This window comes from Thamnophis elegans, chromosome 10, assembly GCF_009769535.1.
Source record: "Thamnophis elegans isolate rThaEle1 chromosome 10, rThaEle1.pri, whole genome shotgun sequence".
Lineage (NCBI taxonomy): Eukaryota > Metazoa > Chordata > Lepidosauria > Squamata > Colubridae > Thamnophis > Thamnophis elegans.
The window spans coordinates 66,905,925-66,922,068 of record NC_045550.1 but is presented as its reverse complement, the minus strand read 5'-3'; the positions used below and the strand labels follow the sequence as shown (position 1 = coordinate 66,922,068).

General features: G+C 44.6%; 1 protein-coding gene across 2 annotated transcripts in view; it reads right to left on the bottom strand.

Annotated features, from left to right (window-relative positions):
* CAPN10 (calpain 10) overlaps positions 1-12,959 on the bottom strand; it is a 37,193-nt gene extending 24,234 nt beyond the window's left edge. Inside the window, exons 1-5 of one of the 2 annotated variants that reach the window (XM_032225384.1) lie at positions 12,785-12,959; positions 10,015-10,105; positions 6,576-6,780; positions 3,909-4,040; positions 1,534-1,730 (exon numbers count right to left, since the gene is read on the bottom strand). In XM_032225384.1, coding sequence (XP_032081275.1) covers positions 1,534-1,730; positions 3,909-4,040; positions 6,576-6,719 — 473 coding nt within the window. In that variant the 5' untranslated portion in view covers positions 6,720-6,780; positions 10,015-10,105; positions 12,785-12,959. The remainder of the gene's footprint in view (positions 1-1,533; positions 1,731-3,908; positions 4,041-6,575; positions 6,781-10,014; positions 10,106-12,784) is intronic. The other variant, XM_032225383.1, reaches the window with a different exon arrangement.
* Positions 12,960-16,144: the final 3,185 nt, after the last annotated feature.

The window sequence follows — 16,144 nt, the reverse complement described above, 5'->3', positions numbered from 1 at the left end:
CAGATAGACTAGGCTTTAAAAAAAGGAAGGAAAGGAATGGACGGAAGAAGGGAACGAGGGATGGTGGAACAAGAGGGAGGAAGGAAAGGAAGGAAAAAAAGAAGGAGAGGGAGGGAGGGAGAGAAGGAAGGAAGGAAAGGAGGAAGGAAGGAATGGAGAGAAGAGGGAGGGAAAGAGGAAGGAGGGAAAGAAGAAAGGAAGGAGAGGGAGGAAGAGAAGCAAGGAGGGAGGGAGAAAAGGAATGGAGGGAAAGTGGGATGGAGGAACAAGAGGTAGGAAGGAAAGGAAGGAAAAAAGGAATGAGAGGGAGGGAGGGAGAGAAGGGAGGGAAGGAGGAAGGAATGGGGGGAGAAGGAGGGAGGGAGGAAAGAAAAAAGGAAGGAGAGTGAGGAAGAGAAGCAAGAAGAAGGAGGGAAGGAGAAAAGGAATGGAGGGAAAGATGGATGGAGGAACAAGAGGGAGGAAGGAAAGGTAGGAAAAAAGGAATGAGAGGGAGGGAGGGAGAGAAGGAAGGAGGAAGGAATGGGGGGAGAAGGAGGGAGGGAGGAAAGAAAAAAGGAAGGAGAGGGAGGAAGAGAAGCAAGAAGAAGGAGGGAAGGAGAAAAGGAATGGAGGGAAAGATGGATGGAGGAGCAAGAGGGAGGAAGGAAAGGAAGGAAAAAAGGAAGGAGGGGGGAGGGAGAGAAAGAAGGAAAGGAGAAAGGAATGGAGGGAGAAGGAGGGCGCGAGGAAGGAAAGAAGAAAGGAAGGAGAGGTAGGAAGCGAAGCAAGGAGGAGGGAGGGAGAAAAGGAATGGAGGGAAAGTGGGATGGAGGAACAAGAGGGAAGGAAAGAAAGGAAAAAAGAAGGAGAGGGTGTGAGAGAAGGAAGGTGTCAGCTTCTGCCTTGCTGTTGCTTCAGCTGTCATGAAATGGGGAGGGAGGGCTGGTATTTGGGAGGGGTTATTCGATGTGCTGGAGGAATGTTCTAGGATGTACAAGATGGTTGGATTGCGCATGCGTGAGTGCTTCCCGCCTGGACCAACGGCCTCGACATTCCATCGTCGTGATGTCTTTTTGAAGTTATCTCACACCTGACATTTGAAGGACTTATGATTGGCTTGAGGCTATTATCCTAAGGGGTGGGGAATGGACTATTCTATATATCAATCGCTTTCGCGCCTAATTAAGTAGACTTTGCTTTGCAACTGCTCGCTAACCATTTGTAATTAGTAAAAGTACTTTTGATTTCCAACACATGGAATCTCTTAGTCTTTCTTTCCTAATTATTTAATGGAGTGATGCTGACAGAAGGAAATGAGGAAGGAATGGAGAGAGAAGGAGGGAGGATGGGAGGAAAGAAGAAAGGAAGGAGAGGGAGGAAGAGTATCAAGGAGGAGGGAGGGAGGTAGGAAGGAAAGAAGAAGGAAAAAGGTCACAAATGGTGACCTTTTAAAATAGGGTAAAACTCAACTTAACAATGGAAATTTCGGGGTCTTTGGTGATCATAAGTCGAGGACCACCTGTAACCAAAGTGGCCATGCCCATCACATACTTGGCATAAGCTTTCTCCAGCAGGGGGAGCCAAAAGACGTCCTCCGTCTGGCACTGGGAGAAACAGAGCTTGCCCCCCAGGCAGGGCAGCCGATCATCGATGGTCACCTCCACCCAGTGGCCGAACTGCCAGATACGACAAGTGAAGCAGCCTCGGTATTTCTCATCCTTCCAACTGGGCTGGCCTGGAGGGATCACCTGGGATAAGGAGAAGAGTCACTCACCGGTACAAATGCAATTGGTTGAAACAGCTGTCAGTTTCCTAGAGTAGAGCCCTTAAGCCCTCTCACCCAACCTTGTTCTAGTCCTTATGGAGGCAAAGAGGTATTTAAAAAGGCCCATAGATAGGTTTTTCACAACGGTGTTCTGCAGGAAGCAAGTTATTTCTTTCCAAGTATCCATAAATTTGGTTTGCAATGATACCAGTAAAGAGCTTGTATGTTGTTGGCAAACAGGTGATTGGCCTATAGTTTCCACGGTCATTATTATTATTATTATACAATTGTATCACAGCGGCCAGTTGTTTCGCCGGATTTGGCATTGGTTACTAGTCGGGCCCCACCCAGGGGCCTAGGACTTTGTAACGTATTTTCGTAATATGCGTGCAGATCCAAGCAGTGCGGCTTTTTGCATTTGACTGATGGTGATTTTGTCAATTTTTAACTGTTTTAAATGTAATTCCAGTGCTTTTGGAATAGCACCCAGTGTGCCAATTACCACTAGAATTACCACTGCTGGTTTGTGCCATAGTCGCTGAATTTCGATTTTTAAGTCCTGGTATTTTGCGATTTTTTTCATGTTCCTTCTCAGCGACCCTGCTATTACCTGGTATTGCGATATCTATGATTGTGACCTTATTTTTCTCAACCAGTGTGATGTCTGGTGTATTATGCGCCAGTATTTTGTCTGTTTGTATGCGAAAATCCCACAAGATCTTGACCATCTGATTTTCGGTGACTTTTTCAGGCTGATGTTCCCAGCAGTTTGTTGCTGTTTTAATATTATAATTTTTGCACAAATTCCAATGGATCATTTGTGCTACTGAATTGTGCCGCAATTTATAATCAGTCTGCGCGATTTTTTTACAGCAGCTGTTGTTGTTGTTGTTATTATTATTATTATTATTAAAAATTAACTGTACCCAGACAACATACCGTTCATGCAGATCAGGGGTGTCAAGCTTAAGGCCCGCACGCGGCTCTCCGGAGCTCCATTTTCACTGGCAGAGGGTTGCAGGAGGCCATCGCAGCTGAAAACGGAGCTCGGGAGCCCGTTTTCACTGGCAAAGCACTCGGGCCCCCACAGGCACCACTGACACGAGTGATGTTGAGCTGGCCACGCCCACCCTGGACACACCCAGCCCAGCTCCCCAAGATCGAACACAACCCGGATGTGGCCCTCAATGAAATCGAGTTTGATACCCCTGATGTAGATATTGAGTTTTTATGTTTACTAAAGAAAAATGTATAATAATATAAATATAAATAATATAAATATAAATAATATAAATATAAATAATATAAATATAAATATAAATATAAATAATATAAATATAAATATAAATATAAATAATATAGATATAGATGATATATTGATATATATATATATATAGATAGATAGATAGATAGATAGATAGATAGATAGATAGATAGATAGATAGATATAGATATAGATACAGATATAGACATATAGACATAGATATAGATATAGATATAGATATAGATATAGATATAGATAAGTATCACACACACACACACAGTATTTTTTGGAGTATAAGACACACTTTTTCCCCCCTAAGAGGGTGAAAATTTGGGTGTGTCTTATACACCAAATGTAGCCCTGCCCACCTGTCAGCCCCACCCTTTGGCCTCTGCCGCCCTCCTTCTGTTCCAGCTGGCGGGGATTAGAATGGGTAGAAAATGGGGTGCACAAAGGCCGAACACTGGGCATGCGGAGGCTGAAAATTGGGCGCGCAGAGGCGGCAATGGCAATCCCTGCAGCCTGAAACAGCTGATTATTGGGAGGCTGATCCAACCGACAATCAGCTGCTTGTGCTAATCAGGCTGTGCTGAAACTGAAACGGCTGTTTGCTGTTGGCTGCAAGGAGGCAAATTGCTGGGAGGCAGAGGCAGATTTTTTTCCCTTGCTTTCCTCCCCAAAAGCTAGGTGCGTCTTATACTCCGAAAAAATGAAATTAAGGTCCTCTTCTTCCATTTAATGCCGCCTTTTGCTTAGTTTGAATAATTTAATTTAATTGGAGAGTCCTGATTCCTGAGTCTTTGGGTGCAGGGATGCAAATGTTATTGCAGTTAAACCAAAAATCGAATGAAGGCAAGAGGTTTTTGCTTAGAAATCTCGCACTCGGAGGGACTTTACCTTGGTGAGCAGGTATTTGTTTTTCTGCAAAGCGGCACAAGCACAGAGAAACCAGCAATCTCCCAGCATGCCTTGCTTGACCTGCCATTCATGTTGATTGTCGGAAAATAACCGAGGTGAAGAACAGATCTCCTGGTGGGGAAGAAAAATAGAATTTAGAGAGGAAACATGCTATATTTTCAATATATTTTTCACCCTTCCTTCCTTCTTCTCTTTGCTTCTCTCCCTCCCTCTGCTTCCTTTACAATACAATACAATAGCAGAGTTGGAAGGGACCTTGGAGGTCTTCTAGTCCAACCCCCTGTCTAGGCAGGAAACCCTTTCTTTCCTTCCTCCTTCTTTCCCCTCTCCCTCTCCTCTCTCTCCATTCCCTCTTCCTTTCCTTCCTTCTCTCCCTCCCTCTTCCTTTCTCCCTTTTTATTTTTTCCTTCCTTCTTTCCCTCCCTCCATTCCTTCTCCTTGCTTCTCTCCCTCTCCTTCCTTCCTTTCCTTCCTCCCTCTTCCCCCTTCCTATCCTTCTCTCCCTCCCTCTTCCTTTCCTTTCTTCCTTTTTTCTTTCCTTCTTTCCTTCCTCCCACTTGTTCTTCATTTCCTCTTTCCTCCCTCCCTCCATTCCTTCCTTCCCGCCCTCTCCTTCTTTTCTCCTTTCCTTCTTCCCTCTTTTCCTCCCTCCTTCTCTCTCCATTCCTTCTCTCCCTTCCTCTCCTTCCTTTCTTTTCCTTCTTCCCTCTCTCCCTCCTTCTCTGTCCATTCCCTCCTTCTCTCCCTCCCTCTCCTTCCTTTTTTCTTTCCTTCCTCCCTCTTGTTCCTCCATCTCTCTTTGCCTCCTTCCCTTCCTTCTTAAATGTATATGCCGCCTGACTCTCAGTGATTCTAATTCTCGACAGTTATTACTGGTGCAAAGGAAGATTTGTTGTTATTGTATTATTGCAATGCACTGGCTTCTATACTATTGTGGTGTAATATATACCACTGATTGTCTCTTTAAAACGAGGCAGTCCATACATTTTGTAAATAATTGAAATAACAATTAAACTCTTTTCTCATGACTGCATTCTCAGAGTATTTTCCTCATCTAATGTGTTTTTTTTTTAAAAAGTTGACCAAGAGGTGAACTTTTGTGTACACGATTGAACTATTAAACTATTAAACAAAAAATTAGTCAGGTCAAAGCATGACAGTGGGAACCAAATTTGATCTAGCATTCCAGCTGGAAAGAAAGTTGTTTGTACATGTGTAGCATGGAGTTGGGGAATTTCCTGAGCTGGAAATTCCGGGAAGATTGAATTCTGGTAAATAATGTTATCACCATGTTTCATCAAATGGCAGTGGAAAAAGTGCTTATCTCCCATCTCCTCCCACTTATGACTAACAGACTGTAACTTTGTATATACTTAATATTTATATTGATATCGATTGTTTCCTGATTTGCTTATTTGTACCCTCTGACTATCATTAAGTGTTGTGCCTTATGATTCTTGACGAACGTATCTTTTCATGTCTTTTTATGTACAGGGAGAGCATCTACACCAAAGACAAATTCCTTATGTGTCCTTGGCTGATAAAGAATTCTATTCTATTCTATTCTTCATTCCAATATTTATTCTCTTCTCTTCTCTTCTATTCTTCATTCCAATATTTATTCTCTTCTCTTAACTTCTATTCTTCATTCCAATATTTATTCTATTCTATTCTTCATTCCAATATTTATTCTCTTCTCTTCTTCATTCCAATATTCTATTCTATTCTTCATTCTAATATTTATTCTCTTCTCTTCTTCATTCCAATATTTATTCTATTCTCTTATCTTTTCTTCTTCATTCCAATATTTATTCTATTCTATTCTTCATTCCAATATTTATTCTATTCTATTCTTCATTCCAATATTTATTCTATTCTATTCTTCATTCCAATATTTATTCTATTCTATTCTTCATTCCAATATTTATTCTATTCTATTCCACATTCCAATACTTATTCTATTCTATTCTTCATTCCAATATTTAATCTATTCTTCATTCCAATATTTATTCTATTCTTCATTCCAATATTTATTCTATTCTATTCTATTCTTCATTCCAATATTTATTCCATTCTATTCTTCATTCCAATGTTTATTCTATTCCATATTCCAATATTTATTCTATTCTATTCTATTCTTCATTCCAATATTTATTCCATTCTATTCCATTCCAGTCCATTCTTCATTCCAATATTCTGTTCCATTCAATGACCATTTTTCACACTTATGACTGTTGCCACATCCCCCACCCCACCCCATTCACAGGATCAAAATTCCAACACTTGGCAACTGACTTGTATTTATAACAGTTGCAAGATCCCCGGAGTTACGTGACCCCCAATTTGTGACCGTCTGCCAAGCAAATTCAACGGGGAACCCAGATTCCCTTAACAACCGTGTGACTAACTGAACAACTCCAGGGATTCCTTAACAACGGTGGGAGGAAAGGTCGTAAAACGGGGCAAAATTCAGTTAACCACCGTCTCACTTAACAACAGAAACCTTGGATCCAATTGCGGTATGAAGTCGAGAATTACCTGCATATGGGAAGGTCTTTGCAGGCAGACATTTCATTTCTATTTTTTAAAATATGGACTGTTCTTTCGGGCACTTTCTTTCGGAAAGTTTTACCCTAACAAACAAACCTGAGGTCTCAGCCAGTAGATTTCTCCTTTGAACTGAGCCAACGGAGTAGAACAGTTGAAAAAGAGGGAATCGTCACTAGCCGGGAACGCGAGGTCCTTGTAAAGGTCTCCCTTCGGATCTGTCAGGACCCCGACGCCAAGCATCTTTTACAAATCTGCAAGGACCTGCAGCCCCTTCGGAGGCAACTGGGAACCTGATTTAAATCTGCAAAACATGTTAGGAAACCAGGAGAGAGAAATTGCTTTAAAATGGATGTTTTGAGAAAGTAGAAACATAGAAAAAAAAAATAGTCCTGATGAGAATGAGAGAGTTGGAAGGGACCTTGGAGGTCTTCTAGTCCAACCCCCTGCCTAGGCAGGAAACCCTGCACCACTTCAGACAAATGGCTATCCAACATCTTCTTAAAGACTTCCAGTGTTGGGGCATTCACAGCTTCTGGAGGCAAGGAGTTCCAGTGATTAATTGTTCTCACTGTCAGGAAATTCCTCCTCAGTTCTAAGTTGCTTCTCTCCTTGATTAGTTTCCACCCATTGCTTCTTGTTCTGCCCTCAGGTGCCTTGGAGAATAGTTTGACTCCCTCTTCTTTGGGGCAACCCTTGAGATACTGGAAGACTGCTATCATGTCTCCCCTAGTGCTTCTTTCTCTTAAACTAGACATACCCAGTTCCTGCAACCGTTCTTCATATGTTTTAGCCTCCAATCCCCTAATCCTCTTCTCTGCGCTCTTTCTAGAGTCTCCACATCTTTTCTACATCGTGGCGACCAAAACTGAATGCAGGATTCCAAGTGTGGCCTTACCAAGGCTTTATAAAGTGATATTAACCCTTCACGTGATCTTGATTCTCTCCCTCTGTTGATGCAGCCTAGAACTGTGTTGGCTTTTTTGGCAGCTGCTGCACACGGCTGGCTCCTATTTAAATGGTTCTCCACTAGGACTCCAAGGTCCCCCTCCCAGTTACTACTGTTGAGCAAGGTGCCACCTATACTGTCCCTGTGCATTTCGTTTTTCTTGCCTAAATGTAGAACCTGACTCTTTTCACCATTGAATTTCATTTTGTTAGATAGTGCCCAATTTTCCAGTTTGTCAATATCCTTCTGTATCTTAAGCCTATCTTCATGTTTCTTTTTCCTTGTCTGCCTATTTAAAATGTGCTGGCATTTTTTTAAAAACTGAAGAAAGCATGGGACGAAATTATAAATATTAGGATCCAGAGCAAAAGAAAAACGAAGAACAATGAAGGAGAAAAAGTCTACAGACGCAATTACAAAGAGAATACCAGCCTTGAAATACCCATACTTAGTTCCATTAATACCCTGTTTTCCCGAAAATAAGACCTCCCAGGATAATAAGCCCAATTGGACATTTGAGCGCATGTGCTAAGATAAGCCCTCCCCTAAAATATTCAAACGCATGCAAAGCCGGTCCCCGTCATTTCCTCGGGGGAAGGAAGGGGACATGCCCCACGTGCCACTGCCATCCACGCGGAAGGGCCTCGCGGAGGCCGCTCCCGCAAACCCTAGCTACCGCGCTCCTTCTCTTAGCGGCAGCTGTAAAAAGAGCGGCAGTCCCAGTGATGCTAGGGCTGGTAAGTGTGTTCCAGAAACAGAGACAGAACTTCCGGCCCTCTCTGGATCAGCTGATCCACGGGCCGAGGTTAAGGGGCCTCCTGCACCTCAAAAATAATAAGACCTCCCCAAAAATGAGGCCAAGCACTTATTTCGGGGAGTCAAAAGAAAATAGGACCATGTCTTATTTTTGGGAAAACATGGTATTTAAGGGAAAATGTTGTGAATGCAACGAATAAAAGAATTAACCTGCACAATTAGACACCGCACGACGAGAGGTATTTCAGAAAAGAGACCAATCGGTGATCATGGCCTTGCTTCAAAAATCAATTTTTCTCAAACTTAGCAACTCTATGTCAAGCAAGGATGGAGGATTCTGGGAATTGGGCACTATCTGATAAAATGAAATTCAGTGGTGAAAAGAGTCAGGTTCTACATTTAGGCAAGAAAAATGAAATGCACAGGTACAGTATAGGTGGTACCTTGCTCAATAGGAGTAACTGGGAGAGGGATCTTGGAGTCCTAGTGGACAACCATTTAAATAGGAGCCAGCCGTGGGCAGCAGCTGCCAGAAAAGCCAACACAGTTCTAGGCTGCATAAACAGAGGGATGGAATCAAGATCACGTGAAGGGTTAATACCACTTTATAAGGCCTTGGAAAGGCCACACTTGGAATATTTGCATTCAGTTTTGGTCGCCACGATGTAGAAAAGATGTGGAGATTCTGGAAAGAGTGCAGAGAATAGCAAGAAAGAGGATTAGGAGACTGGAGGATAAAACACATGAAGAATGGTTGCAGGAACTGGGTATGTCTAGTTTAATGAAAAGAAGGACTGGGGAAACATGATGACAGTCTTCCAGTATCTCAGAGGTTGCCACAAAGAAGAGGGAGTCAAGCTATTCTCCAAAGCACCTGAGTGTAGAACAAGAAGCAATGGGTGGAAACTAATCAAGGAGAGAAGCAACTTAGAACTGAGGAGAAATTTCCTGACAGTGAGAACAATTAAACAGCGGAACAATTAACACCTTGCCTCAAGAAGTTGTGAATCCCCCAACACTGGAAGTCTTTAAGAAGATGTTGGATAGCCATTTGTCTGAAACGGTGTAGGGTTTCCTGCCTAGGCAGGGGGTTGGACTAGAAGACCTCCAAGGTCCCTTCCAACTCTGCTATTGTATTGTATTGAAGTCCACTCATCTTAAAGTGGCCAAGTTTGAGGAACATTGCATTAAAATTTGACTTTCCTGGTTCAAGGCAACTTCTTCCTGCCCAAAGTAGAAACAATCTAGATGTGAACTTCCCAGAATGAGATTAAATTTATTTGTGGCCCATTTCATTTCAAAGAGATTTCAAGGACCTGGCCGGTTGGTTTTAGAAATTCGGTCTCCTTTTAACAAAACCTTTCTAGCAATACAGGTGGTCCTCGACTTGCAACTGTTCATTTAATGACCGTTCAAAGTTACGATGGTACTGAAAAAAGTAATTTATAACCGTTTTGCCCTTTTTGGTCTCGCGATCAAAATTCAGACTCTTGGCAACTGACTCATATTTATGACGGAAGCCAGATTCACTTAACAACAGTGTTTCTAACTTTACAATTGCAACAGTTCACTCAACAACTATGGCAAGAAAGGTCGTAAAATGGATCAAAAGTCACTTAACAACTGTCCCATTTTAGCAAGAGAAATTTTGGGCTCAATTTTGGTCGTACTCCAAGGACTACTTGTATTTAAATGATGGCGTAAACCAGGATTTTGGCATTCCTTTTACAACTGCAAATGTATTTTATATCCTAACCATGTGCTTTTTCGTTTCTAAAGATGACACTGATTTAATTGCATCTTCTGATACGTACAGGTGAGCTAATTGCTTACCATCTTTTCATCAGCTGCACTTGCTAAATTCTCCGGACACCCCAGCTACATTCTAATTGTCGATTAGACAAATAGAGCAGATAAGACAAGGCTGCAGGTAAAACACAATTCATAACCAATCAAAATCAGAGAGAGGGGGAGAGAAAGGGAGGGAGAGAGGGAGAGAGGAAGAAGAGGAGGAGGAAGAGAAAGAAGTACACTGTAGTAGTAGTATACATGTAGTAGTAGTAGTAGTAGTAGTAGTAGTAGTAGTAGTAGTAGTAGTAAAATATACAATATACAATAGCAGAGTTGGAAGGGACTTTGGAGGTCTTCTAGTCCAACCCCCTGCCGAGGCAGGAAACCCTATACCGTTTCAGACAAATGGCTATCCAACATCTTCCTAAAGACTTCCAGTGTTGGGGCATTCACAACTTCTGGAGGCAACTTCTGTTCCACTGATTAATTGTTCTCACTGTTAGGAAATTTCTCCTCAGTTCTAAGTTGCTTCTCTCCTTGATTAGTTTCCACCCATTGCTTCTTGTTCTACCCTCAGGTGCCTTGGAGAATAGTTTGACTCCCTCTTCTTTGTGGCAACCCCTGAGATATTGGAAGACTGCTCTCATGTCTCCCCTAGTCCTTCTTTTCATTAAATGAGACATACCCAGTTCCTGCAACCGTTCTTCATGTTTCAGCCTCCAGTCCCCTAATCCTCTTTGTTGCTTTTCTCTGCACTCTTTCTAGAATCTCCATATCTTTTCTACATCATGGTGACCAAAACTGAATGCAGGATTCCAAGTGTGGCCTTACCAGGCCTTATAAAGTGGTATTAACACTTCACATGATTTTGATTCTATCCCTCTGTTGATGCAGCCTAGAACTGTGTTGGCTTTTTTGGCAGCTGCTGCCCACGGCTGGCTCCTATTTCAATGGTTCTCCACTAGGACTCCAAGATCCCTCTCCCAGTTACTACTATTGAGGAAGGTACCACCTATATTGTACTTGTGCATTCCGTTTTTCTTGCCTAAATGTAGAACCTGACTCTTTTCACCATTGAATTTCATTTTATTAGATGTTCAAGTTTGTCAAGATCCTTCTGTATCTTAAACCTATCTTCTGGAGTGTTGGCTATTCCTGCTAGCTTGGTGTCATCTGCAAATTTGATGAGTTCCCCATTTATCCCCTCATCCAAATCATCAGTTGTTGTTGTTGTTTTGGCTGGAAATATTCATATGGTAGGGCTGCTCAAAGACTTTGATGGAAATGGCACAGGTGCCTGACTAAATCATCATCATCATCATCTTTTTCATGTTCTGCCAATGCGATTCCTAGATCTTGAAGAGTACCTAACTCAACCCAATTGTAGGAATGCAGCCACAGTCAGGGACTCCCAATTTTGGGCACAGAGCAGCCAATTGAATAAGAATACAAGTAGACAGAAGAATAGAATAGCAGTGTTGGAAGGGACCTTGGAGGTCTTCTAGTCCAGCCCCCTGCTCAAGCAGGAGACCCTTTACCATTTCAGACAAGTGGCTGCCCAGTCTCTTCTTTAAAAGCTCCAGTGATGGAGCAACCACGATTTCTGGAGGGAAGCACTTCCACTGAATCAATTCAACTTGAAATCTGAGCATCTCTTGTGAACCCTCTGGGCGATTTATGAAGGGACGCGGTGGCTCAGTGGCTAAGACGCTGAGCTTGTCGATCAGAAAGGTTGGCAGTTCGGAGGTTCGAATCCCTAGCGCTGTGTAACGGAGGGAGCTCCGGTTACTTGTCCCAGCTTCTGCCAACCCCTAGCAGTTCGAAAGCAGGTAAAAAATGCAAGTAGAAAAATAGGGACCACCTTTGGTTGGAAGGTAACAGTGTTCCGGGCACCTTCAGCATTGAGTCATGCCGGCCACATGACCACGGAGACGTCTTCGGACAGCGCTGGCTCTTCGGCTTTGAAACGGAGATGAGCACCGCCCCCTAGAGTCGAGAACGACTAGCACATGTGTTACGAGGGGAACCTTTACCTTTACCTAGTTAATGAAAAGAAGGACTAGGGGTGATATGGTAGCAGTATGCCAATAGTTATGGGGCTGCCCCAAAGAAGGAGGGGGGGGGGTTTCCACCTATTCTCCAAACACCAGAAGGCAAGACAAGAAAGAACGAATGGAAATCAAGCAAGGAGAAGCAACCTGGAATTAAAGGAGAAACTTCCTGACTGTTAGGACAATGAAATCAGTGGAACTGCTTGCCACCAGAGGTTATGGGTGCTCCATCAATGGAGGCTTTTAAGAAGAGATTGGACGAGTTGTCTGAAATAGAGGGGGTTCTGCCTGAGCAAGGGGGTTGGACTAGAAGAGCTCCAAGGTCCCTTCCAACTCGGTTATTTGGAGAAGGAGAAGGAGGGTCTCCTGCCTGAGCATGGGGTTGGACTAGAAGATCTCCAAGGTCCCTTCCAACTCGGTTATTCTGTCAGCCATCCCCTGGCCAGCATCCCTGCTGATGATCGCGGCCCCTCCGGTCCGAAATCCCGTCTCTGCTTACAGCAGGAGCTCAGCAGGACCTCTGCGTGGCCGCTCTCCATATAGGGATAGACTGCTCCTAGGAAAGGAGGCTCTCTTAGGGACGCGCATCTTCCCGGGCTTCTGAACTGAAGCCCCTGATTGCATCTCCTTCGACCCCCGTCCGGCCATGCCCGACCCCTCCCTTCCCTTCCCTTCCCCGTAACCCTTCTCTCCCCCGCACTCCTCTCCGGCTTTCCACCGGCAGACAAAGCTCGCGGCCCCCTCCCCGTCCCCATGCCCACCTTTCCCCCCGGGAATCTCGGCAGAGGGCTCTCCCCTCTCTCTCCAGACGGACCCAGAGGCGGCCCGATCCGCACCAGCCCCGCGGCCGAGCCTTGGACGCCGCCGCCGCCGGTCTCAAAACGCCGGACGCGCATCTGTCCACGGCACCACCTTGGGCGAGGAAGGAAACTACCGTTCCCGGCATGCAGCGGGAGCAAGGAGCCGCCCCAGGTTCCCAGCATCCGTTGCGGAAGGAGAAAGAACTACGCCTCCCAGCAGCCCTTTGGAGTCGTCCCCCCCCCCCCGCGCGCGCCTGAAGAGACTTTGGGAAGCGGGAGCTTGCTTTGCCCGGGGCTTGATTCGGGCGTAGTGCGCAGGCGCAGGCGATGCCGGTATCTTCAATAGCCGTTGCTGCTGCTTCTGGGCTGTGTGTCCTGGCGAGTTGGTCTTCATGCACCAGAAACCCGAAGACCAGCTTGCTGGCGCACACATGCCTGTTTTGGGGGTATTTTGGGGGGCGTTTTCCAGTGCCTCGGTACCCAGCCGAGCAACCAAGCAGCTGGCAATGGCATACCTCCCCTCGGATATGGCTCCCTATGCCACCTGTGGCACACATGCCATAGGTTTGCCATCACAGCCTTCTACCATTTCAGACAAGTGGCTGTCCAGTCTTTTCTTAAAAACCTCCAATGATGAAGCACCCACAACTTCTGGCGGCTAGTTTTACCACTGGTTAATTGTCCTCCCTGTTAGGAAGTTTCTCCTCAATTCCAGGTTGCTTCTATCCTTGATTAGTTTCCATCGTTTATTCTCCTGCCCTCTATCTATCTATCCCTCTATCTATCTATCTTATCATTGTTTCTTCTGCCCCCTGGTGCTCCTATCTATCTATCTATCTATCTTTGTCTCTTCTGCCCTCTGGTGCTCTATCTATCTATCTATCTATCTATCTATCTATCTATCTATCTATCTATCTATCTTTGTTTCTTCTGCCCTCTGGTGCTCATATCTATCTATCTATCTATCTTTGTTTCTTCTGCCCTCTGGTGCTCTATCTATCTATCTATCATTGTTTCTTCTGCCCTCTGGTGCTCATATCTATCTATCTATCTATCTATCTATCTATCTATCTATCTATCTATCTATCTATCTTTGTTTCTTCTGCCCTCTGGTGCTCTATCTATCTATCTATCATTGTTTCTTCTGCCCTCTGGTGCTCCTATCTATCTATCTATCTATCTATCTATCTATCTATCTATCTATCTATCTATGTTTCTTCTGCCCTCTGGTGCTCATATCTATCTATCTATCATTGTTTCTTCTGCCCTCTGGTGCTCATATCTATCTATCTATCTATCTATCTATCTATCTATCTATCTATCTATCTATCTATCTATCTATCATTTCTTCTGCCCTCTGGTGCTCATATCTATCTATCTATCTATCTATCTATCTATCAATCATCTGTTTCTTCTACCCTCTGGTGCTTATCTCTCTCTCTCTCTCTCAAAATTGGGGTGCTTGGCAACTTGTATTTGTGACAGTTGCACTCTCCTGGGGTCACTATTTGTGGCCTTCCAAGTCGGCTTAACCAATTTCTCACTTAGGAACATGTTTTGGGAACTGCGGTCATAAGTTGAAGATTACCTGTATGCTGACTTTGTAAACCACTTTGAGGGCTGTAAAGAACTGTGAAGCTGTATACAGGTCTAAGTGCTATTGCTATTCCTTCTTTCCTCTCTCTTCTGCCTTCCTTTTCCTTCCTTCGTTCCTCCTACCAGCCACCAAGTTCTTGCTCTGCATTTAAGGTAGAGGTTCCCCTCATATATGCTAGTTGTTCCCGACTCTAGGGGGCGGTACTCACCTACGTTTCAAAGCTGAAGAGCCAGCACTGTCCGAAGACATCTCCGTGGCCATGTGGCCGGCATGACTCAATGCTGAAGGCGCACGGAACGCTGTTCCCTTCCCACCAAAGGTGGTTCCTATTTTTCTACTTGCATTTTTTTACATGCTTTCGAACTGCTAGGTTGGTAGAAGCTGGAACAAGTAACGGGAGCTCACTCCATTACGCAGCGCTAGGGACTCGAACCGTCAACCTTTCTGATCAACAAGCTCTGTGTTTCAGCCACTGAGCAACGCGTCCCTGCATTTACCGCAGGCTAATTCACTGCTCACTTCTAGGAGTTCGATCCTCACCAGCTCAAGGTTGTCTCAGCCTTCCATCCTTCCGAAGTCGGGAAAATGAGGACCCAGATTATTGGGGGCCAATAGGCTGACTCTGTAAACCGCTTAGAGAGAGGGCTGTAAAGCAATAGCAATAGCAATAGCAGTAGACTTATATACCGCTTCATAGGGCTTTCAGCCCTCTCTAAGCGGTTTACAGAGAGTCAGCATATTGCCCCCAACAATCTGGGTCCTCATTTTACCCACCTCGGAAGGATGGAAGGCTGAGTCAACCCTGAGCCGGTGAGATTTGAACCGCTGAACTGCTGATCTAGCGGTAGCCTGCAGTGCTGCATTTAACCACTGCGCCACCTCGGCTCATGCAAAGCACTGCAAAGCAGCATATAAGTCTTAAGTGCTATCGCTAAGACCTCATTTGCAATCACTCAACCCAGGTGCCAATGTTAACAGTAAGGCGGGCAAACCCTTACTTCCAACAGTTGGGGCCTTATGATGAAGAGGATCCAAATTTTTGGGGCAGAAAGGTGGAGCTACATCCAATTCGCACCTCAACTGATGCGCCTTGCGTGTTGTCTTGTCGTGTGTAACAAGAGCTTTTTCAAATGTTGCTTTGAAACAATAGTTGGAAGAAAGCAGGCCGTCAGAGCTGTCCGTGGGAGGTCAGAAAAGTCAAGATGGCTGCCACACAATACGCCCCACCCCCATCCTTTCTACGTGCATGGCTGCAGGCAGTTCAGCTTCATCAAGGTCTTGCCTCTCGGTGCTTACTACAGGTAGTCCTCGACTTACAACAGTTCATTTAGTGGCTGTTCCAAGTTAGGACGACACTGAAAAAAAATGACTTACATGACCATTTTTCACACTATCATTGCAGCATCCCCGTGGTCACATGATCAAAATTCAGATGCTTGGCAACTGCCTCATACTTACGACGGTCCCGCGATCCCCTTTTGCCACCTTCTGACAAGCCGAGGGAAGCCAGATTCACTGAACAACTGGGTGACTTAACTTAAAAACTGTAGTGATTCACTTAACAGCTGTGGCAAGAAAGGTCATAAAAGGGGGCAAAACTCAACTATCTTGCTTCGCGACAGAACGTTTGGGGGTCAACTGTGGTCGTAGGTCGAGAACTACCTGCAACGTCCTTGTGATGCCGTCAACGGCTCGGGGAGGAAAAGCCACGAAACCTCCCAAAG